This window comes from Megalobrama amblycephala, linkage group LG17, assembly GCF_018812025.1.
Source record: "Megalobrama amblycephala isolate DHTTF-2021 linkage group LG17, ASM1881202v1, whole genome shotgun sequence".
In the NCBI taxonomy this organism is placed as follows: domain Eukaryota; kingdom Metazoa; phylum Chordata; class Actinopteri; order Cypriniformes; family Xenocyprididae; genus Megalobrama; species Megalobrama amblycephala.
Window position 1 is genome coordinate 25,207,743 of NC_063060.1, and position 26,712 is coordinate 25,234,454.

General features: G+C 36.6%; 1 protein-coding gene across 3 annotated transcripts in view; it reads left to right on the forward strand.

Annotated features, from left to right (window-relative positions):
• The window catches only part of dpp6b (dipeptidyl-peptidase 6b), a 161,556-nt gene that overhangs the window by 19,449 nt on the left and 115,395 nt on the right, over positions 1-26,712 (forward strand). Inside the window, exon 1 of one of the 3 annotated variants that reach the window (XM_048163109.1) lies at positions 10,092-10,781. The exons of the other annotated variants lie outside the window; for them this stretch is intronic. Coding sequence (XP_048019066.1) covers positions 10,590-10,781 — 192 coding nt within the window. The 5' untranslated portion in view covers positions 10,092-10,589. Of the gene's footprint in view, positions 1-10,091; positions 10,782-26,712 lie in introns of those variants that run through there. 3 annotated transcript variants of the gene reach the window in all.

Consider the following 26,712-nt stretch of genomic DNA (forward strand, 5'->3'; position numbering starts at 1 on the left):
TTTATGAACTCTGACAGACATTTAACCATTTCAAAACTTGACAAACTTATTAATTCAAAGAACACGAATAGTTTGCACTACACAACAATGCTGCAGTTTCCAGTATTGCTGGGACTAAGGTAATTTTGCATGTTTAAAGGGTTAGTTCACCCAAAAATGAAAATTCTGTCATTAATTACTCACCCTCATGTCGTTTCACACCCGTAAGATCTTGGTTCATCTTCAGGACACAAATTAAGATATTTTTCATAAAATCCGATGGCTCAGTGTGGCCTGCATTGCCAGAAAGATAATTAACACATTCAAATGCCCAGAAAGATAAAGATATATTCAGAACAGGTCATGTGACCGCAGTGGTTCAACCTTGATGTTATGAAGCACAGTGAATATTTTTGTGCGCCAAAAAAAAAACTAAATAACGACTTTATGACAATATCTAGTGATGGGTGATTTCACTAATCTTTTGTTTCGAATCAGTGGTTTGGCGCATCAAAATCACGTGATTTCAGTAAACGAGGCTTCGTTACGTGATAAGTGTTTTGAAATTTCAGTGGTTCACCTCTGGGGGGCATGACTTTGGCAGTTTGAACCACTGCTTCAAAGCTTCATGAAGCAGTGTTTTGAAATCACACATCACTAGATAAAGTCGTTATTTTGGGGTTTTTTTGGCGCACAAAAATATTCTCGTCGCTTCATAACATTAAGGTTGAACCACTGTAGTCACATGAACTGTTTTAAATACGTCTTTAGTATCTTTCTGGGCATTGAAAGTGTTAATTATCTTGCTGGTAATTTAATTGATATATAGAAAAGGAGCATTCATGTGTATGTATATGGCTGCACTGGGAAAGATGTGGCACCCTGTTCTGTTTATACCCTGTTAATATTATTTATGAGATTCATGTTTATATTGCTGGACAGGACTGCATTACATTACATGTATGAGAGTGACAAAGAAACTTTGAGTAATGAAAAAATACATACCATTACCATATAAAAAGGCTGATACTGTGATAGATGCGGGTCATGAAGCATACAGTATACAACTCTGTAAACCATTAGGAAAAAGAAGAAATGTTAGAAATAAAGCTTTGATTTGACTTGGTTGTAGGTAAGGAAATACCCTGGACAGAAGGCCAGTCCATCACAAGACTAACATACACACACAGACATACAAGTTCACACTCAGACCTACAGAGAATTTAGTGTCTTTAGTTCACCTATACTGCATGTCTTTGGATTGTGGGAGAAACCAAAGCACCCGGAGGATGCACATAGCTGCGCAGGTAGAACATGAAACAACAGAGAAATGCCGCAAGGACACAAACTGGGGACCTTCTTGCTGTGAGACGACATTGCTACCCACTGAGCCACTGTGCCACCAGATGGAGGAAGTGAATTGATAGAAATGAGTATATCCCTGAATGAGTGCTAGCATGATCTACAGTATATGCATTACTGAAGACGCACTGACAATCACTGAGATGTCCTATCAGAAAACTCCTTTAGCTTCCTTTATTTCTTTATATTTAAAATGACTTTTCTGCTTATTCAGCAACTGTCCATTACAGTCAATGAGGCAGCAAATTGAGATATAGCCCTAAACCTTGAAGTGATGTTTCTCTGTCATCCTATGAGCCAGGTTGGTATTGCTTAGAGTATTTGTGGAGCGTCCTGACAGATTACTCTATTGATCTTTAGTAGCTGAGGTCTGCTGAACTCTTGACAAAGAGAGATGCTCTTTTAAACACAGTTGACAGCTCAAATATAAATCTACCATCAACCAACTCATCAAATATCAAGAAGTTTACACCTGAGCAAATCTTTATGGTTGTCCGTCCTAAACGTTTGTGCATTTTAAAGAAACTGTCAGTGGGCCATTATTTTGTACTGGGCATTCACAACTTTTCCAAGAGTTCTTACATTATATTTTTCTTTTTCATTGACATTCAGTGTACCGTTTATAAAGCAAAACAAAGTTTTGAGAAAATGCCCAATACTGTTGTTGAGTTAATGTAGTAGTGTTTTTGACATACCAATCAAATATAGGCTTTGTGCCATAAAGATGCCCTGAGAGTACTTTAATTGCATTCTAGTGTTATCCCAGCTAACAGAGAACGTTCCCATAACTTTCACTTACATTCTTTAAAAGTTCTAAATGTTAGAACAAAACATTCTTAAAATAATGTTTATGGAACGTTCTTATAATGTAATTAATAGTTAATTCTCGTAATGTTGAGAGAAAACGTTCTTAGAATAACTTTCTTGCAATATCCTTAAGGCTTGTTCACACAGAACAATTTCAAAAAATCTCAATTTCAAAAAATTGACCCTTATAACTGTTTTTTTGGTCCAGGGTGACATTTTATTTGCTGAATGTTTTCATAATGTTATCATAAAACGTTCTGAGTACAGTGTACTTAATGAATGAACATTGTCATAACATTGAGAGAAAACGTTTTTAGAACAACATTCTCAGAACATCTTTTTGATATTAATATTTGGTAAGTGTTTCTGGAATGTTTCCATAAAATGGTGTAAGTCCTTAGAGTGTTATTATATGTCGAAGTCTAAGTAAAGCAGCTTTACAGAAAATCATGATGTTACAATGTTTGAAATATCTTTAAGCATTTAGCAGATTCCCAGCTCAGAGAACGTTCTCAGAACTTATAGAATAATAGAATGTTTGTTCAGAATTATCTAGTCTTTAAAAAAGTTCTCAAAACACTAGCACAAAAACGTTATTTATATATTGTTCATGGAACGTATTTTTTGGAATCGTCTTGGACGTTCATCTAACATTTTTTAAACATTACAACTTGTTTGATCATTAAAGAGAATTGAAGAGAACATGAAGTCACAAGACACATGAATAAGGAACAAACAATTAATGCAAGTTGTATATAAAATATACAGGCAAGCAGGAATAATACTCACTTCATCCTAAAAATATATTCTTAGAATGTTTTGCTAACATTCCCATTAAGTTATGAAAACATGTTTAAAAAATGTTTTAAGAACATTTTGTTCTAATATACACATAACTTTTAAAGAATGTTGGTGAAAGTTATGATAACTTTCCTTCTGCAACAGCATTTCATTTGATTCTGAACCTGAACTAAATTCTCTCACTCACAACTCTGCACATGCGCTCCATTCCACGCCATTTTCCAACCATATTTAAACAGTCTACAGACAATCATTACACTCGTAAGTTCTCTCTTCAGCCTGAAGCATCACAAAGCATTTTGTAAAATGACAATGTTTTAAACTTTGTGAAACATCATATACGCAGAACAAAATTTTGTGGTGTTTTATTTTTCTGTTGTGTTGTTTTCCACGTGTCTTGTTAAAATGTACTCTAGTTGTTGAGTTTGTGTTCTTTTTTTCCCTTGTTTAACTTGGTGGGGTTGTGTTTTTGGTTTAGAAAATGAAAGCTTTGCTCTTTATGATTCCATGTTTCAGACTGTGTACTTCCCAGAGACTCTTACACAACTTAGTGTACTAATACAGTAAAATGTGAATATTAAAGTAAAGTCTTATCTGTTATTTTTGTAATTCAAATATATAATGCACTTAGAAACTTTTATACTCTGGAAATGCAAACAGTCTTTAACAGTCTTTAACAGCTTTTGGTTCTTAAAATTTCGTTAATTTGAAATCCATACCTGCAGCTGTAAGAAAGTAATTGCTTACATTTTATCTATTTTTATCACTTGAAAGGGCAGCACAGTGGCTCAGTGGGTAGCACAATCACCTCACAGCGAGAAGGTCCTCGGTTGTGGGTTTCCTCTGTGTGGGTTTCCTCCAAGCACTCCAGTCTCTACCACAGTTCAAGGACATGCAGCATAGGTAAATTGGCAATACTAAATTGTCTGTGTGAGAGCCCTGTGATGGACTGGTCATCCATCCAGGGTGTTTTCATAACATTTTTAATATGATAGAATGTAATGTTCCTCTAACGTTCACATAAACCAAGAAAAAAAACGTTCTTAATACATAAAAAAACCTTAAAAAAATAAAAACCTGTTTAAAAAAACATTCAGAAATAATGTTTTCATAACTTAATGGGAATATTAGCAAAACATTCTAAGAACATATTCTTTGTTAGCTGGGATATCAGTGCAGTCGAGCTCAGAATGTAACTGAATGTTGACGCACAATTGATTGATGAGGCGTTTATTTCGCAACTGAACGTGGATCTTATTAGGGTGACCTTCACTGTGGTTAATTGCATTTTAATATACAACCCTTAAGCAGAAACGCATCGCTGTCTGCCATACACAGGCTGTAAAATATTCTAGAGCATTGCTTTGCATTTAGTTTTTTTTCTGTTAAGATAACTGTCATTATTCAGTGCCAAGAGTGATACTGAGATTGACGCTCAAATTGATCAAAATCTCAGATCAGTTTAATAGATAATTGTAAACAAAATATTTGTGATGTAAACATGTGAATGGATTTTTTATGGCTTTGTGGGCATCAAGAAGTTGCACTCCTGGCTTTGAGATGGAGCCATATTGATCCCATTCAGACAAGTCCTTTTGAAGGATGTATGGTGTTATGTTGTGGAAGATGCAGAAGACAGAATCTCACATCGCAATCACTTTTACTCCTTCCTTATCCATTCTTAATGGTTGTTGTGTTAAAATGAGAGTATATTTCATTTTGGTTTATTATTTTTCATAGCTATTTGGAGCTTCGTTGTGTCCAATATTACAATTGTGAGTGGTGCAAACTAACTTTAACTCAGCGATTTCTCAAAGCTGAAAGTGATGAGTGCAGCCACAATATTTGTTCTAAGATGTGAGTTTCTATTTTATTATATTGGCTGTGATGAAATTTAACATTCTTGTGAATTTACCACATCAAAGATAACAAAAAGATTTCCTAGACTTGCTTACATTTCACAGGAAAGACCCTTGGACTTTGCATATAGCCCTGTTTACTTCAACCTAGCTTTTGGGTAAATGTGGTTGTTAAAATAGTTTGAATCATATAGACACTACTTTGTCAAGCGACATCACTTGAGGTCAAGTTTAAGAGTTTATCATCTAGAAGCTACGATTAAGGTGTATGCATGATAGCAGCCTCTCTAGTTTTGCCCATTTAAATCAATTAAACCTGAACACCTTTATAGCACCGGGTGCATGAATAATGCAGGCCATAAGTTATTCAGCCTCCAGCACACTTTAGCTGACTGCCTGCTTTGCAAGAAAATGGAAATTACATCCAGTAAAAGGGAAATTAATTGATTCTTACACACTATTTAATTTCCTATGCTTTCTAAAGATATTTGTGATACAGTCTGGACCACATTAACAAGGACTGAATGTATTTGAGCTTGATTTGATAAGGTAAATGGGCTCAACATTTATTATTATTTTTAATGTATTTACAGTGTTCTAAACAAAAGCAATTAGTTTGTGTTTATTGTATGATGTGGATTATAACACTTAAGGAACGTAATGTAGGTATTCAGAAAACACAAGCATAAAATTCTAAGAATTATGCACAATTAGCCAAAAAAGAAAAGAGAGAGGGAGAGAGAGAGAGAGAGAGAGAAGCATAAAAAAACCTTTGGAAAAATATTTTACCTTCAATAAATAAATGCAGTAGAAAGACACTTGCTTTTCCTGGTACTAGTGCTATATTTACAGTACATTCATGTTTTAGAATGGTATTGCTTTTTTAACAATTGCAGGCCATGAATGATATCTGTGCTTCCTGAGTCCCTTAAAGTGTCCCTATTATGCTATTTTAAAGGTTGCTCATTTTCTTTTGGAGGTCTCCTACAACAGGTTTATGTGAATCATAGCTCAAAAAGCACTTTAATTTTCTCATAATATACTTTGCATATCACCTCTCAAACAACTCTTTCAAAGCAATTCAAAGCTTCAGTCTCTCTAAACCCCTCCTTTCCACCTACTCTGCTTTGATTGGTCAGATGGCCCAGTCTGTTGTGATTGGTCTGTTGTGAGCGTTTTGGAAACAAAACGCCCATTACGTGAATCTCAGCTACTGTAAAGACAGTAATGATAGCGTCAATTTTACCATATCAATTCAAGCGCAAGTTCGATGATGAAACTACAAACCTGCACTCCCGCGGGACTCAACGCAACAGAGTGCGGCGCGGGACAAGATTTGATGGGCGTGTATAATAAGCTATATTTATGTGGGATTTTGCTGGAGCGGGCAGGCGCGGGACTGAAAAATCTGTCCAGCTCAGGTCTCTAGATATAACATTGAAAGAACTAGTTATTAAACCCAAACCACCGTCACGAGGACGACTTGAGCAGGACGTTTCTCAGTGACAAGTTTTTACTCAGTTTGTTGTACATTATGATATGTTGCAACTGTAATTCCTCTACTTCAGCATTAACAAGTGTATGTCCATAAACAAACCGATGCGTATATTTCTAATTTATTGAGGTACACGTGTGGGAACTGTATCATTAACTGTATGTTAGCCGAGCACTAACGTGAATGGCTGATGTAACATTAAAGTTTGTAAAAAAGAATCTTTCTCCCTCCTTTATCATTACTCAGTATTAAGAACAACAGACAATCTGCATTACTGGCACAGTTTTAGGTACAAAACCAATTTCAAAAAAGTTGGGACACTGTACAAATTGTGAATAAAAACAGAATGCAATGATGTGGAAGTTTCAAATTTCAATATTTTATTCAGAGTACAACATAGATGACTTATCAAATGTTTAAATTGAGAAAATGTATCATTTTAAGGGAAAAATAAGTGTTTATGTTCATGTTTACCACTGTGTGGCATCCCCTCTTCTTTTTATAACAGTCTGCAAACATCTGGGGACTGAGGAGACAAGTTGCTCAAGTTTAGGAATAGGAATGTTGTCCCATTCTTGTCTAATACAGGCTTCTAGTTGCTCAACTGTCTTAGGTCTTCTTTGTCGCATCTTCCTCTTTATGATGCGCCAAATGTTTTCTATGGGTGAAAGATGTGGACTGCAGGCTGGCCATTTCAGTACCCGTATCCTTCTTCTACGCAGCAATGATGTTGTAATTGATGCAGTATGTGGTCTGGCATTGTCATGTTGGAAAATGCAAGGTCTTCCCTGAAAGAGACGACATCTGGATGGGAGCATATGTTGTTCTAGAACTTGGATATACCTTTCAGCATTGATGGTGCCTTTCCAGATGTGTAAGCTGCCCATGCCACACGCACTCATGCAACCCCATACCATCAGAGATGCAGGCTTCTGAACTGAGCACTGATAACAACTTGGGTTGTCCTTGTCCTCTTTAGTCCAGATGACGTGGTGTCCCAGTTTTCCAAAAAGAAATTTTGATTCGTCTGACCACAGAACAGTTTTCCACTTTGCCAAAGTCCATTTTAAATGAGCCTTGGCCCAGAGAAAACGTCTGCGCTTCTGGATCATGTTTAGATATGGCTTCTTTTTTGACGTATAGAGTTTTAGCCGGCAACGGTGAATGGCATGGTGGATTGTGTTCACCGACAATGTTTTCTGGAAGTTTTCCTGAGCCCATGTTGTGATTTCCATTACAGTAGCATTCCTGTATGTGATGCAGTGCTGTCTAAGGGCCCGAAGATCACGGGCACCCAGTATGGTTTTCCGGCCTTGACCCTTACGCACAGACATTGTTCCAGATTCTCAGAATCTTTGGATGATATTATGCACTGTAGATGATGATAACTTCAAACTCTTTGCAATTTTTCTCTGAGAAACTCCTTTCTGATATTGCTCCACTATTTTTTGCCACAGCATTGGGGGAATTGGTGATCCTCTGCCCATCTTGACTTCTGAGAGACACTGCCACTCTGAGAGGCTCTTTTATACCCAATCATGTTGCCAATTGACCTAATAAGTTGCAAATTGGTCCTCCAGCTGTTCCTTATATGTACATTTAACTTTTCCGGCCTCTTATTGCTACCTGTCCCAACTTTTTTGGAATGTGTTGCTCTCAAGAAATCCAAAATGAACCAATATTTTGCATGACATTTCAAAATGTCTCACTTTCAACATTTGATATGTTATCTATATTCTATTGTGAATAAAATATAAGTTTATGAGATTTGTAAATTATTGCATTGCTTTACACAATTGTCCCAACTTTTTTGGAATCGGGTTTGTGTGTATATATATATATATATATATATATATATATTTATACACACACATATATATGTATAAAATCAGTGTTAATGTTTTAAAATCAGTGCTCATTAAATCAGTGCTAATGTTTTAAAGTTTTATTAGCATTATTGTGATTTGAAGCAGGGCAGGGCAGAGAGCCTGGGACATTTTACATTGCTGTTTTTATTGTGCTTATATGTCAGCTGCTGTCACTCCTTTCGTTTTGTTGTTTAGGTATATTTTACAATTAAAGTTACATTTAACGTCCGCCTCCTTCCCAGAACTTGAACTTTGTTACAGTTATGTTTGATCACTTAAATTCACATTATTTTATTTCATTCTAATGAAATAGCCTCAAGCGCTAAATTTCTCTTCATTCAGGTCACTTTATTTGATAAATTAAAATTGTGGGGTAATGCAGCGCTGTTTTACTTGGTCAAAACAATCATACTAAAAATACATTTGAGTGTGTTGAAAGTTTGTTAACGTTACACTGTGTGTTTGCTCGGTGGCTGGTATGAGACACTTGTTGCACGTTGCAGTAAGCTAGATCGTTATTAGAATATCATATTAATAAACGCTGGATGACTTATGTCGCTAAATGGCATGCAATTAATTTTAAAATATATTGCATGGCAGATAAAATGCTGTATTACTGTTACTACATATAAAGCTCTTTTTGATTATGCTATGTTAGCCATTTGACAAAATAGTGTTGTCTCTGAGGCATGGTATAAACATGTTACTCGTGGTAAATCAAGAATACAAGAGATTTAAACAATGTCGTGTTGAGATAACAATGATTAGTTTTCTGTCGATAAAGGTATTGAAACAGTTACTCACCTGTCTAATAAAACATAATATATTTAAGTGTCTTTGGTGTTTCCATTGGTGTGTCTTCGGTGTTTCCAAAAATCAAAGGTATAATGTGGCGCAATGACATGGCCATTACTCTGGTTAAACTGCAGATTTCTCTGGATATAAACATTGTTGAAATCATTTGGGAATGACACCATCAAATATTATTGATGCAGATTTCATAAAATCTAATGTTTTGTGGTATTAGTTGGTTTGTTTCACTTAAAAAACAAACAAACAATCCATCCCATTAAATACGGTTAGTCATTGATATTATGAAAATTTCAAATGTTGGTTAAAATATCAAAATCACTTGACACCTTCATGTAGCCTATGCTTACTGTCAATCCCGCCCTGAGCTGTGGCTAACTTAAGCTTTTTATTTTTATCCACAGCATTCTGTCAGTCTGCTGTTTACCCTTTTATAGAAATACATCCCAACAGTCATGTTACAACAAAGCTATATTAATGTAAGTTACTGTGCACATGAGGTACAGTAGCTGTGACCAGAATGACGCAAATATTGATATTTAAAACACTTAAAATTTACAGTTTGTTGTTTGTGAATGAAATGCCAACATTTTGAGAATGAATGTTTGAATGTTGAATGAGAAATTAATGTTTCCATTAAATATTTTTAAGGGCCTCAGAGCTGTAGGAAATTAACATCTGAGATTAGTCAGAATTCAATGCTGCTTTTTTTTGTATAAAGAGTAGGCTATAATTCGGTAGATTCATTTCTGTAAATATTAAGACAGGGACTACAAGAACAAAAGTTAATTGCTTTACTACTATATCCAGCACATTTCGCGGGAAAATAGCGTCATATTAACGGTTAACTGCTTGTCGTTTAAAGCAGCCTGAGCTGTTGTATTTCATTTTACCACGGTGTGGCACTCCAGTACTGCGTATATGACCTTTCAAGCATTGTTTAGAAGTAAGAGAAAGGTTATTGCCGAATATTGAACATTTGTAAACGTCCATCAGTTGAATGGTTGATACAAAGTCTACAGTTTCGGTCAGTGTAATTGCTCTATATCTAAGTGAATGTGCGATTTGAGAGCTGTGTTTGGTGTGTATGTTCTTCAGATAAATATCCTGTCAGTAGTCACTTCTCATGCAGAACGCGTCTCATCCACACACACACACACACACACACACACTGCTCTGCGTAAAGCTCTCACTTGCTGTCCTTCCATCGCTCGCCTCATCCTCTGAAATGCAGTGAGATGTTGTAAGCTCTGTTTGTTAAATCCGTTGACTGAGTGCAGTTTTATATAGGCTGTTGTCGCTTTTCTGCGGACGGGCTATAGAGGAAACAACGTGCTTTGAATGCAGAGCAGACTTTCTCTAGTACCACCCGGGCTCCAGTCAAACCCATAAAACAGAGAATTTACTCCAACGGAGCGCATTAGAGATTAATTCCAATTAAAGGATTCGTCTTACTGCCTTTATTCGAAGGACATCAGGCTCTGGGCTATTCGAGAAGAAAAGCGTTTACCTTCTGCGGGAGGGGGACATTAAATTAACAACACATCTAGGAGAGCAGCTGATGAGAGATCTCGCGCTTTGAGATGCTTTAGTGATATTACAGGACTCATGGCTTCGCTTTACCAGAGATTCTCGGGGAAGATTAATACCAACAATTCTTTTCCCCATCCACCTGAAGCCAGTCATCTCCTGGGTGGACAGGTTCCTGAGGATGAGAATAAGGCTGGGAAGAGTCCTCATCACCCCTCAACCCGACCTGCGGTCCAGTACCGCAAGAGAAACGCCTGCGAGGATGAAGATGTAAGAATTGCGCTTTTATTACCTTTACGCGATTAATGTATTTTGTATTGTTGACGATATTTTGAACTTTGATGTTTTTATAGGACACGAATATATTTTCCCCCATTTTTCACAAGAAATGAAGCAGAAGTAAAAGTTGCTTTGCATGTTTTAGGCAAAGAGATTATTGTTGTTGTTGATTCACGTGAAATGTGAAAGTCTGAGTTTGTCGTGTAGTGCACTGAGCGTCTGTTTTTAACCAGATATGGCCCAAGAAGGTTTTAAACTGTAACACATCAGTTACGGTTCCTGAGGGTGTTTAGTTCTCTAAAAGAAGGCATAACAAATAATGACCAGCAGGGTGCTTGTAGCTAACACGTAATCCAAAGAGTTTTTACGAAAGGCTACGTCTGCCACATGTTGTTTTCACTATTCACTGATTTGACCTTCGAAGACAAGAATGACGTCAGAGCCGATGATGCGTCACAAATCGTTGCCTTCAAGCAACCTGTGTTATTATATATATATATATATATATATATATATATATATATATATACTTGAACTGGAACTTGAACAGATATATTTGCATATTATTATATAATAGCAACAAAAAGTTGAACAAAAAGTTGGCATATAAAGTTTGGGTTAATTTTTTTATTACTTTTACATAGTGCACTGAAGCAATTTTTTTAAATAATATATATATATATATATATATATATATATATATATATAAAACGTCTGCCAAAAGTCAACCTAAACCAACCGCCTTGACCTGCACAAAGTACAGAGCAACATACACAGGACAAATCCAAACATTATCCTGAATGTGTGTGAAAACAACGTGAATGTACTGAAATGTGTCTGTGCATAAATACAATGTGCGATCAGTGCGTCGAGGGCGCATACATGATTTCATGCTGATACATGCGCATCAACATAACGGACTCACGCGTGCTTAAAGGATTAGTCTACTTTTAAATAAACTTTCCTGATAATTTACTCACCCCCATGTCATCCAAGATGTTCATGTCTTTCTTTCATTAGTCGAAAAGAAATTAAGGTTTTTGATAAAAACATTCCAGGATTATTCTCCTTATAGTGGACTTCATTGGCCTCTCCAAACGGTTGAAGGTCAAAATTACAGTTTCAGTGCAGCTTCAAAATACTTACGCTGTATGTCCTACGCCTTCCCTATTCTACTTACGGAAAAAACTAAACTGGTGCCGCGTTCGTTCCGTAAGTAGAATAGGGAAGGCGTAGGACATACAGCGTAAGCATTTTGAAGAATGCAGAAACGGAAAGTACGTTCAAGGCAATATTTTGTTTTTATAAAGCATAAACGGTTGTATTTTTTTTTTTAAATGACCGATCATTTTGCTAGATAAGACCCTTATTCCTCGTCTGGTATCATTTAAAGCCCTTTGAAGCTGCACTGAAACTTTAATTTTGACCTTCAACCGTCTGGAGGCCATTGAAGTCCACTATATGGAGAAAAATCCTGGAATGTTTTCATCAAAAACCTTCATTTCTTTTTGACTGACGAAAGAAAGACATGAACATCTTGGATGACATGGGGGTGAGTAAATTATCAGGAAAAGTTTATTTAAAAGTGGACTAATCCTTTAATGTACGACTCCTGTATGTCACCACAATCGTCTTTACTTTGATTGCAATCCTCATCCATCAAAACTTTCAAAGCAAGAAGCTGATTTGCTTTATCCAGCCGAGAAACATAGTTTTTATATCATCTGGCCTTACAGCGGTGGGATGTTTCGACATTCCGTTCAGACAGGAACAGCGTGATGTGGGAGGGCTAGCGCTCATCAGATACTATGACACAATATGACAGAGAATTTGTGTTTTAAAGCGAAACAGACACTGGAATGAATAATTCTCTCTGCCATCTCTGATATAATCAGCATGGACTTTAAGATCATCTAACCACGTGACGTAAATTACGTTATGACGCAATTTCACATGCTTTAGTAATTTTTTGAGTGAAATATGCTTAAATTATTTTAACGCATTAAAGATTTTGAATGAATCGCATGCGTTAACGCGTTAATGTTGACAGCCCTAATATATATAACATATATATAAGCCATGTTTTGTTCTGGTCAAATGGAGTAACCTTGAGAAAACTTCTTCAAATTTTGCCTTTTTAGCTAATATGAATTTAATCCTTGTGCTTATATCAGTATGTTTTAGTAGTATCTCTAGCTGGTTTATTTCAGTCTACAGACATGATACTAAGTGCATGATTTCTTTGTGTCTGTGGGGAATAGCATACTTGGCTAATGGCGGATGTATTCACTTTTCGTCATTGAAACTGTCTAGACAAATCGTTCATGCTTTGCAGGGTCAAGGCCTGCTAGAGCTGACTGCAGAAGGTTGTGATTCTTAAAGGTACTTACTGTAAAATAATCTAGACAACTGGTTATTTTATAATGTTTTAATTTTGTTTTAGACTACTCAGAACCACAGGTATTATTTTACAAACTAAGACTAAATTAGTTTTGTTTTGGTATTAGTTTGTTTTGGTATGTTACATTAAATTGTTCTAAGTGCTTTCGCCTCAGACAGCAACTGGCTCGTTTAACAAGCTTTGGATCCTACTTTTGGGCCAACGGAACTGTGAATACTCTGAAGTCACGCTTCGCCCGGTGACAGTCTGTCAGGGCAAGTGGATTGTGCTGAATAATTAATGAACAAGGCAGTGACAATCAGCAGACAGGGGTTCGTCTCAATCAATCCCACTTGATTGTGTTACCTGTTGTGTTTTGCAAGTAATAATTGTTGTGGATAAAGTTGCGTGAAACAAAAGTTTTGTCCAATATCAATTGAAGGTTAAAATTTGAAAATATAATATGTCAGTCTGGCTTGTAAAGCATAGGAACAATTCACAGATCTTTATTGTTGTGAGACAATACACAGGTGACTGTATTACGTTTGCGCACACTAATGTTTGTAAAACCTTGTGGAGTAAAATCACATCTCTAGCATCAGATCTTCACTGCTCTTACAATCTTATTCATCATAAAGACAAGAAACAATGTGCACTTGTGCCCTTCACAACATAACTTCACCTCAAGCCATTTTCACTGGCTTCAACTCATCAATACCATTAATTTTGCAACACAGTTGTTTGTGTCATATGGTACTTACATACTGAAAAAAAGTGTAGGATTTACCTTAAAACAAATTTCACTCAGAAATTGCTAGTAAGTTTCACAAATACTTACAAAAAAAATCAATACATTGATTTAAAATTTAATAATTTTCTTGTAAAACACTCCAATAATCAAACTTTGAAAATTCAGTGTGAACTGTATGTTTTTCTTTTTTTTTCCAATTCTTTAATTATTTTTCCAATCCCAGCTTGCACAGACAACTATAAGTAAATCAATCATAGGCTCCCAGTAAAGCGTAAACACCGGCTCTGAAATATTTATACATAATTATAATGATTGTGTTCTTCTTCTCAATAGTCAGTCAATATGCAGTGATGGTTAAGTTATTAGATGGTTAGACTATTCATTGACTTCCTGATCTACAGGCTGTCAAGTGTATAAAATATCACACCAAGTTTTTCATCTTGTAATCCCTTGCTCTGTTTGGCAGGGCTGTGAGCCAGTACAGTGACCTTAATTAATCATCCATAGGTGGCTGGCCCAGAATAGAGTGACATTCAAAAGGATAGAGGCCTGTGGATATGTTTCCTTTCATGAAGAGAAGCATATTGACTTTCTCTGTATACCCAATCAAGCGGGGGGCAGTCAGAGAACCTGGCTTTGCCTTGTGTCACGGTCCACAATGTGTGACAGACTGGATAAGATCAAGCAGACTGCCTGAAGACAGGAGGTTGAGAATTACAAATCGTGACTAGCATGTTGTGGTTGAAGTCTCGTCATGTGAGCCTCAGGACCCAATGAGAACGGCTGTATTTTTTTTTTTGTATATTTCACTAGTGTATTAACTAAGCCACATGACTAAGGACATTTGAGTAGGTCAATCAACACAATGTTTTTAATTACCTTTCCACACACCATTGAAAATGATAGTGCTTGTGTTGAAATGTCACACTCAATTGTAGGCTTACTTCTCTATTATGAATAATGCACACATAGCATTATAACACTAATGGCATGCAAATTAGTATCACACAGAATTACATGGCCTGTTCTTGATGCTTTATATAGCGTAAACACTTTGTCAAGCAGTCATACTGATAAAAAAAAAATATATGAAAAATTTTGTACAATAAAAATGATCTCCCAAAATGCTTTTCTAGGCTTTACCGAATACAGGATGCGCTTATCTCCGTGCTTAGATCCATTCCAAGAAATTAATCTACATCTAATCTGATGGTTACATCACATCTCTCTGGAGCATACTCAGGTTATCCAACTGTTTCAAAATGTGTCATTTCACTACACATCCTGAAACAAAGTCTTTTATAGGAGGTGTGAGTATTTTCGAATGTCAAATATGGTATTGTGAAGAAAAACGCTACTACACTATAGTGTTTCATAAACCAGTCATAAATTACACTAGACGTTTCGCTCCATTGACTTTTATTTTTACCTATATGAATGTGGAACACTGGAAGCTTATGCATTTCACTATGTGCAAAGTCTGACCTCTGAATTCATATAAAAGATAGGATTCAAAGAATACAAACTTAAAAGTCACAGGTTTTAAGGTGCAGCAGGAAAGTGAAGTTGATGGTATATTTTTACACTTTGAAGTCAAAATCAGAATTGACCATTCTTGTTTTTTATAGACTATTGCAGTTTATTATTATTATTATTATTATTATTATTTTTTTATTTTATTTTATTTTATTTTATTTTATTTTTTTTGTCACAAAATCAAGTACCGCCCTACATATTTTTCTAGTTTGGAAGATGTTTCACTCAGAGATACATCACAATAGGGAAGAAAAGGCAATTGCAGTTTCCATTGTATGCTTTGTATACAGCAATTAGAATGTTCATCTTTAGTGCCTACCATATTAAATGCTCATTACCTTTGTACTATCACACAAAAAATTAAAATGTCAAACAGTGAAGGAAAATACATTACCTGGAATCTAGAAGCAGTAAAACAGCCAAATCTGAACTTCTGATTTTCACATATTTACTTTTTTTAATTAATGTAAAAATCCCAACCCAATCTCACAGCAATTGGTATATACGTATTTTACAAGGTGGCCAATTAAAAAAACATTTCACGATTTCACACTTACAAATAAGTCAGGTAAATAAATTGGTAAACGTATTTGGCGTGCTGTCCGGGGAGAGGGCTCCGAGCTCGGTAATCGGCCCAAACACAGAGTACCTTGGGTGAGTTTTGACTGTGATTATATACAGGCCTGAACTCATGCCGATTGGGTAGATACGTTGATTACAGATTGTTGACAGCTGGTTGAGATGACGTAATCATTAAGGTGACGTAATGATTGGGTAGCTTATTTGACTTGTTCCTCCTGAACTACGTTAATAAAACATAATACAAATTCGTACGAGTGAGGTTGTACGAATTTGTAAGCTTTTTGCTTAATCGTACGTATTTTACGAGTTGCTGAATTCGTATGAATTTGTACGATGACCTACCCCTAACCCCGCCCCTGGGGTTTAGACAAATCGTATGAGTGAGGTTGTACCACCTCGTAAAATACGTACAAATTGGTTGTGAGATAGCATTGAAAAATCCCCATTATCTGTAGAGACGCACAACGCAGAACTCACAAATTGATCATGAAAGTTAGAGAAGGTTTCTCTGTCACTTTTTCACTATTATCACATTTGAGAGTTTTGTTTCCTACTGTGATAACGGTGGAGCAGACTGTTAACGTTAAAACATGTTTTGTATCATTTAAGTGTGAGAGATATATCACTGATACAATTGCAATTGTCTCCCAGAGGACTTGATCATATAAGTGCTTGAGAAGAGAAATGTTATTCTTAGCCCTCCATGTTCTCATTCACGTAGACTTGATTTAGAAATGTCTCACTTTATACTTAAAGTGAGAGACAACGGTATGCCAAAACAAAGCATTTGATTTTTCTTCATAAAAAGTGATTGTTTTGCAGCTTTATGCGTCACACCACACGTGGACCACTGTGAATTCTTCAAGTGTCTGTCATTTGCAAAGATCGGCCAACACAAATGCCTAGACTGATTTCATGAGATGAACAGTCTGGCTGCTTTGAGATGAACTGAAGGTAAAAATAGGCTGCAGCTGAATATGTTAGCAAAAACCCCACCAAACTTTAAGCCTGAATAATAATCTCATCATGTGTTGGAAATTGACTTTGAGTAAGTGTGGAGAGGAAGTTGATTTGAAAGACTGGCTCCGCCTGGTTGAAATGCGACGGCGTGAAATGCATCATCCAAACAGATGGCGGGCAGCAGCGATCCAGGCCTGTCATATTAAGCCCCAGCTGTCATGGTGAGCAGTACCCTTCAGTTTGAATGCGCAAACACTCCCCACTGACTAAACACATGCAACCATCTAGTACTGTTACATTGTGTACAGCTTTTCTGTCCAGATAATTGCATAATAATATGTTCCACCTGCAACATTTTAGTTCACGCTTTTTGGTTAAAGTGTTTTTGCTTTTCTTACGCAGACAGATGTTATTTTATCTGTCTGTTGCCGGATAATCAGGCCTTTTGAGCTCTGTCAGCAAGACAAACAACTGGGATGGGAGTCTCAGCTGAGCCGATTACAATATGTTAAACATACTGTAGCTGAGGTTACTAAAGTCTTATTCTGAATATTCTTAATCTGTAAAAATTGGTGTTTTTTTTTTTTTTTGTGCTCGCAGATTCCATGTAGGATGACCTACTGGTGACCCATGAGAACTTCTTCCTGTTCTACTACAAACTATTCTTAGATACATGTGTAATACTTGAAGTGTTAGGTTTCTTTGTAAATTTATTTTACTTTGAAATTTGCGTTCCGTGTCGGAATTTCTGTTTTTGTTTTGGTCTGTGTAAGACCGCACTTTGCCAGTTTACCCAATAGTATACGCCACCCCGGGTTGCCAGTTGGCGGAAAACACATGCAGCGAATTGCAGCCTTGGAAGCCAGCGAACAAACTGGATTAGAGACCTAAAAAGCCTCAAAAAGCCTCAGCATCCATCTAAAAATCTCTATGAAACGGAGCATATTAAAATGCAATATCAAGTCATAAATCAATAAATCAACTAATTATCTTACAGTGTGTAAGTCTCCTCACCTTCCAATGTCAATTGAGCTCGCTCCTGTTGCGTGTCTTCAAACTGGCAACCCGTGTGAGCGTCGAGTCTGAGGAGGAGTGGGTGGGGCAAACAATATTTTGAAGTACCCATTTCAACCACTAGCTGTAATTCTTACATAAAGCACCTTTAAACACAAGGAAGAAAGAAAAAAAAAAAACCTTTAACCACAAGGGGCCCTATCATACACCCGGCACAATGTGGCGGCAGGCACGATGCAAGTGTTTTTTGATGCAAGTTTCAGCCTGACGCAGTTATCGTTTTCACGTCACCATTTGTGCGCCCATGGGTGTGCTGGTCTGAAAACAAGGAAAACAGGCACATTGTTGCCGTGTTGCTATTTTGAAGCAACTGAAATAGACTATGCCATTGACCAACTGAAACCTGGTTTAAAGTCAATGGCACAACATTTTTTTGTTATTTAAAGAGCGCGTTAGTAATATGCACCTATAGGCCGCTTTAGACCATGTGCTTAGATCGTTTAAAATAGAGCCCAAGGATTCTGATTCTACTTAAGTAGAATTCATTGCTTCATTGTAATGATTCATTTTTTTTGTGCTTTTGAGGAAGATCTAGGTTCAGTAGTTTTAGAGCAGTGCAGGAAAAACTGTCATTGAATATTTTAGTGTAATGTTCTGCCTGTGTTGGAAGAAGAATGCAGATGTCCAAAAACCATTAATGGAAACAAACATAATGAAAATCATTTGGTTTCAGTATTTTGTTACAAACCTAACAGAAATAGTTCCAGAGGAAATCAAAGAAGAATCCAGTGGTGGTTCATTTCTGAAGGAGTCAGTCTGTTTGAATGAATTGGTTGAGTGAATGATTCAGTGATCATCCAGGCAGCTGGGGCACTCCTAATGGCAGCTGCAGTGGTGTTTTCACCAATTGGTTATTGGGTCTTTTATTTGGAAGGCAGGACTTGTTCTGCCATATTGGGCTTTGCAGTTTCTCGCATTCATAGTAAGATGAGTAAACCATCTTGGTATACACAGTCTTTGCCATCATTTGTTTTGTTTGTGAATGAATCAGTGTTTTTGAATGAAGTGGTTGATTGAATGATTCAAATGACTTAAGGCAGGAACACACCAAGCCGACGGTCGGCCGTCGGGCAGTTTTTCTTCGTCGGCCGACTAAGTTTTCTCAGTGTGTTCCGCACCGTCGGCTGAAGTTGGTCCTCGTCAGCCTTTTTTTGGCCGATTCGAAATGTTGAATCGGCGTTGGAGCTCGTCGGTCCGTCTGGCCATCTGATCATTCTGATTGGCTGCTCAGCTACTGCCGCCTGCTGTTTCGGAAAGGCATTTCATCTCACGCAGGCGCAGAACTAACGTGCTGCTTGGCCGTCGGCTGTTTAGCGTCGGTTTGGTGTGTCAGGGCAACTTTGGACACAGACGCTACCGACGTGAGCCAACCCCGCAGTCTGCTTTCGTCTCCACTAGTTCGTCGGCGTCGGCTTGGTGTGTTCTGGCCTTTACTCATAAAAACAGTCACCTGTCAGCCAACTACTTGCGTAACAATATAACCTGCAGAAAAATCACTGAAAAATCCTCACCACTAATAAACAGACTGATACAAACAGTGAAAAGTCCCCATGCTGTTGCACTGTTCATCTTGGAATGCTGCATGACCAATCAAATTCAAGGACTGTTGTATAAAAAGAATATACAGAATAGAATGTAATAGAATATTAGAGGCTATTGTCAACCTAATTTCTAATGAAAGTTTTTGTGGCATATCCATGAAAAATCATTTTCAAACCCATTGGTTTGCAAAAATGAAAAGCAAATGTGTTTATAGTAAATCCACTTACACAGCAGAACTGTAACGCTCATATTTTTGTACTTACATAATCCAGTTTATAAGCTATAAACTGGTCTAAATCTTCCTTTTGAGGTGGATGAGCTTCTGGTCATGTGTTATGTTACCTAAGTGAAAAATGTTTGTGAGAAATGTATTTGTAAGACTCGGTTGAATATAACGGTTAATCTAATATACATTGTTTTCCAGCTAAGCGGCCAGCTCTGCTTACAGACACTTCCTGTTTACTTTATTTGAACTTCCACCACAATCAAATAAATGCAGTAGATCTGGCTGTATTTGGATGTCTGTTCTTTTCCCCATCTGCCTATCATATCAGTCTGAAGTGGCTCAAAGGTCAGCTGCTCTGTGCCATAATGGCTTCCCAGCTCTGCTACAAAAGCTGCTCCCTCTTCCCTCCTTGGGTCCTCCGCCTCACCGTTGCCATGGTTTCTAAGGTTGAAAAGGGTGAGGCTGAAACCTGCATGTCGCTTCCTTTCAAAAAAAAGAGAAACCTTTACATGGATTACCATCTGCAGATGACATAGAGCTTCACAAAATCAGCTGAAGTGCCAACTATGACATCACATGGTTTGACAATATTAAGCTGCTAATGTGTCTGACATGAGAATTTATGATCAATAATAAAACGACCTGATGGCATGTGATCATTTAGCACCAGAGGGTGGGAAAATGCCATTTCTGTAAATCAGTTAATTGCAGACATAAATAATTCAGGATATTTTTCACAGATGTGTGTGTGTGTGTGTGTGTGTGTGTGTGTGCGTGTGTGCGTGTGTGTGTTTGAAGGCGACAGGCACTCTCTACATTCACACATCGTGACTCTTCAGGTCTTTGAGGGCTTGCTGTCACTGGGCATTGATCTGTTTTCCCTGCCAAACTTCCCCCGTCCCACCCACCTCAGAGCCTCTCAACAGGCCATCAGTCAGCTCTCAATCCCGCCCATGGCTGCGTCGACAGCATATCTGTCATTTCCTGCCACGCCCCTGGGACGTGTTGGCAGGCCGTCAATAATAGTGGAGTAAAATGTCTCCCCGTTCAGCCAACCAATCACAGAGCTCTGAAGGACGTGAGCTGTAATTTTTGAAAAGCACACTGTGGAAATAAATTTACATTTGAAAGCATTTAGCCTAAGATAATGGGTGCTAAATTCTCTGTATGTCCATCAGGGGTGACTACATGAATAATGAGAGCATATAAATAGCACTCAAAATTTAAATTCAAAAATAAAAGATGCAGAAACCTTGAACAGTCTTCGCCTTCACAGAGAGAGGTGGACTTTTTTGTCACATTTACTTAATTTTATTATTATTATTATTTTTTTTAAGACAACATAAAATGGCATTGGCAATGCATTTTACTTTCAGATTGTGACATTCTGAGTAAAACATCTAATATTTGCATTACAAACTATCAGAATTTCTTCTTACTTTTTCTGGGACATATAAATATCAGCAACTGCACCAATTATTTGCTCAGTTTGGGCCTGTGAATAAAACTCCTCGAATATGAGGTCTATATTCTCCTATATCATACTATATGAGCCATAAAAGCCTGATGTATCAAATATAATACTCAACAAAAACTTTTTTTTGTTTTTTTGTTTAAAGGTTCAAAAACTGTTCCATTTATTTTTTCAAAGGATTGTTTAGAATTTTATTTCATATGTCAGGCTTTACAGGGTTACGAAAGCAAATGGGTCAGTTGTGAGTTCATGTTGACTTTAATAAATAAATTATTAAAACTATTTTATGTGTCTTGCCTTCCAGTTTTCTCTGACATTTCTAGCTCTTGTTCAAATGTCACATTGCTTTGGGAGTCTTTTCTAAGAGTTTCACATTGATGGTGCAAAGTGATAAATCTTCCATCTCCAACTCTTCATTTCTTTCTTTCATTCTCTATAGTTGCTCTCAATAGCTGGAGAACTTTCTCCTGAGCACTTCTTCATCCTCTCTGTGCTAAGAATAGCAGTCTGTTTACTTACTTTGTTCCACTTTCCTCCCTACTTTCACTGTAAGCTCTTTTCCTGGAGTTTTACTGGGCCAGCAGTGATGTACAACTCTTCGCTGTATAACTTTGGCCTGATATAAGCTGATCTTTTTTTCCCCTCAGAATTTCTTCATCAGTTTCCATTGTATGTAGCTCTTTTTCAAAGAAGAAGAAGAAAAAAGACATTATGTTTTCTTAGCCATATGAGAAGGGCTCGGTGAGATGTGTTTTTTGTGGAATTTATAGATGTTCAGCAGATGTTTACATTCTGTAAACAGATCCCTTTGTTTCTGTAGCTATATCCAAATAAGACCAAGGCTACAGTCTGCCAATGAAACATTACTGTAATATGAATAACACATTATATCCAGAACTGAGCAGATGAAAAGAGGATAAAACCACCACATAAATGAAAATATTCATGACCTTCATTGCGGTGCTATCAGTCAAAACCTTCTCAAAATCTTATGCTTAATTTATTTTTTTTTTACTTAAAATACTTTATTACAAATTAAAGAATTTCTTTGTAAAAAAAAATAAAATAAATTATTATTTTTTAAAGTCAGATCTGATAGTAGCCAACAATTATCCAGCACTATACATTAAAATAATCCACTTTGCCACTGGAATAAAATATTAATGTATAAAATATTATCTGAAAACATAATTACTTTCTATTAAGTTTTCACTGTATATTTTTTGTCAATAGAAAAAAATAATTTATAATGACTGATTTGTGTTTAAAAAGCAGAATATGATAATAAGCAATGTGCAGGTTCTTCAAACTTCTGATTGGTGGTGTTTGTCATGCATAGCACCTTTTTAAAATTGTGTTCTACTTTACTGTGGCCACTGATTAAGTTTTTAATACACTTGATGGAATATGTTCTAGTCTATACTGCTTTGTAAGGGTGTAATTAGGGCTTGTCTGGTTCCACGTGGAAACCTGAGAGGGGCTCATTATCACTGGTTGACATATAGTGTGTCTATTGATTTCTGCAGGGAAACAGCACTGCCATCAAGTGTCCTCATACTACTGGCCACCAGGGGTGCCTCAGCCCCAGAAATCAGCAGCACATGTTGTTCTATTTTTGCAGCTGCTTCAGCCTATAGTTTGGCAGGCTGCATTAATCTCTGAACGTTAGAGTTGTAAGGGCTGAAATATTGTACAGAAAACACAGTATTTTATAATTGGATATTGGTGTGGAAACAGTTTTCATTCATAAATTGCTAGTAAATTTCACATTTTTTCAGTTTTTCACAATAGAAAACCTGAAAGTGTTCAAACACACTCCAGCAATCTTTGTTTTATTTAAAACTTCAATTTTTTTCTGTCATATGCAGTGTATGCATATGACAGTTATTGAAATAGTCAACCATATCCATAATTAAATGCACAGTAAAATATGTATTAAAGTCAACATGAAACCTACTTCTGTTTAGTTACGTTTATTTATTTTGCCTCTTGTTGTGCAAAATGCATCACTGCATTTATTAAAATTTAAAACTCTTATCTTTAATCCCCCTCTTCCACAATTCAAACAATTCCTGATTAATAAAATCAAGTAAAAGTTAACATTTGTACTTAATGTAAATGTTTCACTTGTAAATTCATCACATTAAAGTAAAAAATTTTGAAAATGGCATAATGATGTGAATACAAGTGTTGATACAGTACATACATTTAAAGCTGTTAGCGACCATATAAATGTTTTTTCAGAGTAGTAAGGAGACCAAGTCAGCCTCAAAATGAAACCATACCTGACTTCCCTCTAATATAAAACAAATTCTGGGTTCAGAGTAAAACTATTTATAGCCGCTCACACTCTCAACATTGAAGATGATTGATTGTGTCAGTAATGAGTGTGTCAGCGGCGTATCCTGAAGGCTCATATTAATGAGCAACAGGAATCTTTTTGTCCATTGGGTCATCTCATACAGGAAAAAAAGACCAATTTCCAATTAGAATGACTCAGGAGTCGAAAAGCCCCAAGCAACGCTTTATCTCCCATAGGCTTCAGGAGTGAAAATGATGAGTGTTTGAGAATTAGTCTTTCCTAGAGAATTTAAAGATGACTAGAGCTTTCATTCTGTTGGTCTGAAACCCATATTGTAAATTTAGGATTTTTCACATTTGAACGTGGAAATGAGAACATAATTGTTCGAGTTATGACATAAAATAACATAACTGAATTTTTTAGAAGAAAAAAATGACATTGATTCCTCAAGATGCTCTTTAGAGCGTTATTATATATTATACTGATATTTTGTAATTTTAAAACTTTATTCAATAATAATAATAATGCAAAAAAGAAAACATTTTTCTAGTAGACTCAAACTTTCTGACACCTGTATGCAACTCCAAGGTGCCAGGAATCTTTCTTTGAAAGTGAAAACCATGCACAATGCAATCAGCAGGGGGCAGTGCAATCCTCCAGGATACCTGAAGGTCCCTTTTTTGATATGAATAAATGGAATGAATGTAATCTATAGTTTGATGCCATTTGAGCCATAATAGCAGAGTGTGTACTGTTCATTTCCATTACATGGCAGACATTTTAACCAGTGTTGATTAAACAAAGCAGTAGCAGTAGTTTAATAATTCGGAATATACCGTCAGTTTGAAATGTACAGTACACAAACATACAGACAGCATCCTACATTTATTATACCATTAGTATGCAACAAAGTGAAGTATATATTGTAGAGTGGATACATTGTATTTGCTGCCTCCTTTAATGAATAAGAATAGTAACAACAAAGCTATATTGTATGTCCTCACAGGGAGGGAGTGTTGTTCCTGTTTGTGAAGATGAAGTCATGTAGAAATAATATGGTGTGCCACACAGGTTGTCTCTGAAATGATAGCAGGGGGTCACTGGAACCAAAGGGAATCAAACCGACCACACAGACAGGTTTGATTGCTCTATTATCTGCTGAGACAGTAAAACATAAACCTCTTGTTGAAATTGAATTCATTGGCGTGTCATTCTGTGTACATGGTGACAATGAGGTGAATTCTGTTTTACATAACACAAACAACATTTTTAGACTCAATTTTTGATAGATAATACTGCAAAAATTACAAATTATTATTATGTAAACATCCCTGTAATTTTACAAGCAAAAGTTTTTAACAATTTATTAAAATTTTTAATATACTAAAATGAAACAAAACGAGTCAAAACAAATGAGGAGCTCTTTTCCAAAATGCTATAAATCCCGTTTAATAGTTTTCATGAAAATGACATTTTTTTACCTAGACCTAGACATTTTGTTAATATTTAATTTATCCTGTTAAAATGGTTTATTGGCTCAGTCTGAACATTTTAAACAATGATTGTTAAATGAAACAACAATTCTGTTGATTATAAATTCAATGTTTGTTTTTTTTTTTGTTTCAAAACACTACAAATCCATCCTTTTTTTTAGCCTTTTTATATAAAAACATCCAGAATCTCAGTATTGATCGGGTAACTATATGTTTTAAACAGTTTACTGAACAGCTTGATCGCCTGATACGATGTCACACACTTGCGCACACACACACATACGAGGCGAGGCGAGCCAAGACACCCTTATATTCAAACGACCCTATCTCGGGAACCGAGCCGAGTTGGCGCTCTGGACTCCGGCCCCCAGGTGTAGGTCTCACTGGCTCATCCAGGCCATCAAAAGTGTTAATAGAGTTTAAAGCACTCATTTTGAAGACTGAGCACAAACAAACTCCCTCGCTTCAAAGAACCGCAATGTTAGATTGCATCAAACGCTCGCCGAATTCTGATTGGTCGAGAGGACATATTGCATTTAAGCTAAAAACAGGTTCGGCGCTTATAGCGGTTTGGAAAGAAACTGCATCTTGCAGTATATTTTAAACAAGGAAATATACACAAATCCGCCGCGAACTCTATGGGCGCCGCCATCTTGCCTGCCGCCATTACTGCGTGCCTGCGAAGTGTGAGGGTGTGACACTTGCCGGTGCCCTCTAATGACATTTCAATTAAAGCGCATCCTGCTCAATAAAGAAAATGTCTGGTGAAAGGGAACGTGGGTAGATGATGTCAGGCAGTGGCCAAAACTTACCGATAAAGGTAATTTAATATTGACAACATAATGTAATAATGTAAAAATGTAATGTAATGTAATTAAGAAGTGTATTAATTGATGACAACAATAAAACCCAACGCTGTCATTACTAGCTGTGTTGCTAATATGTTCACAAGCTTCACAGTTTCAAATATTTATTAGGCCATCCTTAAAAATATTCTTGTTTGCCATAACCCGACTGACCCTGTCAATTTAGGACCGACCCAATTAATTATTTTTTCCCCTTTTAGTCCGACCGACTTGCCGATTGTAATTGCGTTAAGACCCACGGATTTTTTTTTACTCTTCAAACAGCTAATACAAATGCAATAAAATGTGAGACACACGCAATTGACGCTTTTCACACGCTCTCACGCCACACATCCATTTTCTCACGCACAGAAAAATCGCGAAGTAAAGAGGACACAGAGACCGACAGACTAGACAGAGCAGGTTACTTATGATAGAAAAAAATCTCAGCTCTCAGATTCTGTCAATTTTATTACGAAATTCAAACAATAAATACCGTTTTGGTGCTTGTAAATGTGACATGCTAGAAATACAGATTAAAAAATATTACAACATCAAACGACGTATAATGTTATGTTCTTGTAAACATGTTTTTCAAAATGGATTTATGTATTCACACTTACCTTTGTCTGAGGTAAATCTCTCAGAAATGACCGAACGCTGTCAGCTAGCAGCTCCTCACACAGAACCTGTTTTGGCTGTTATGTGTACTGTATTACATCTTTATTATATTTTTACTTATATCATTAAATAAAGT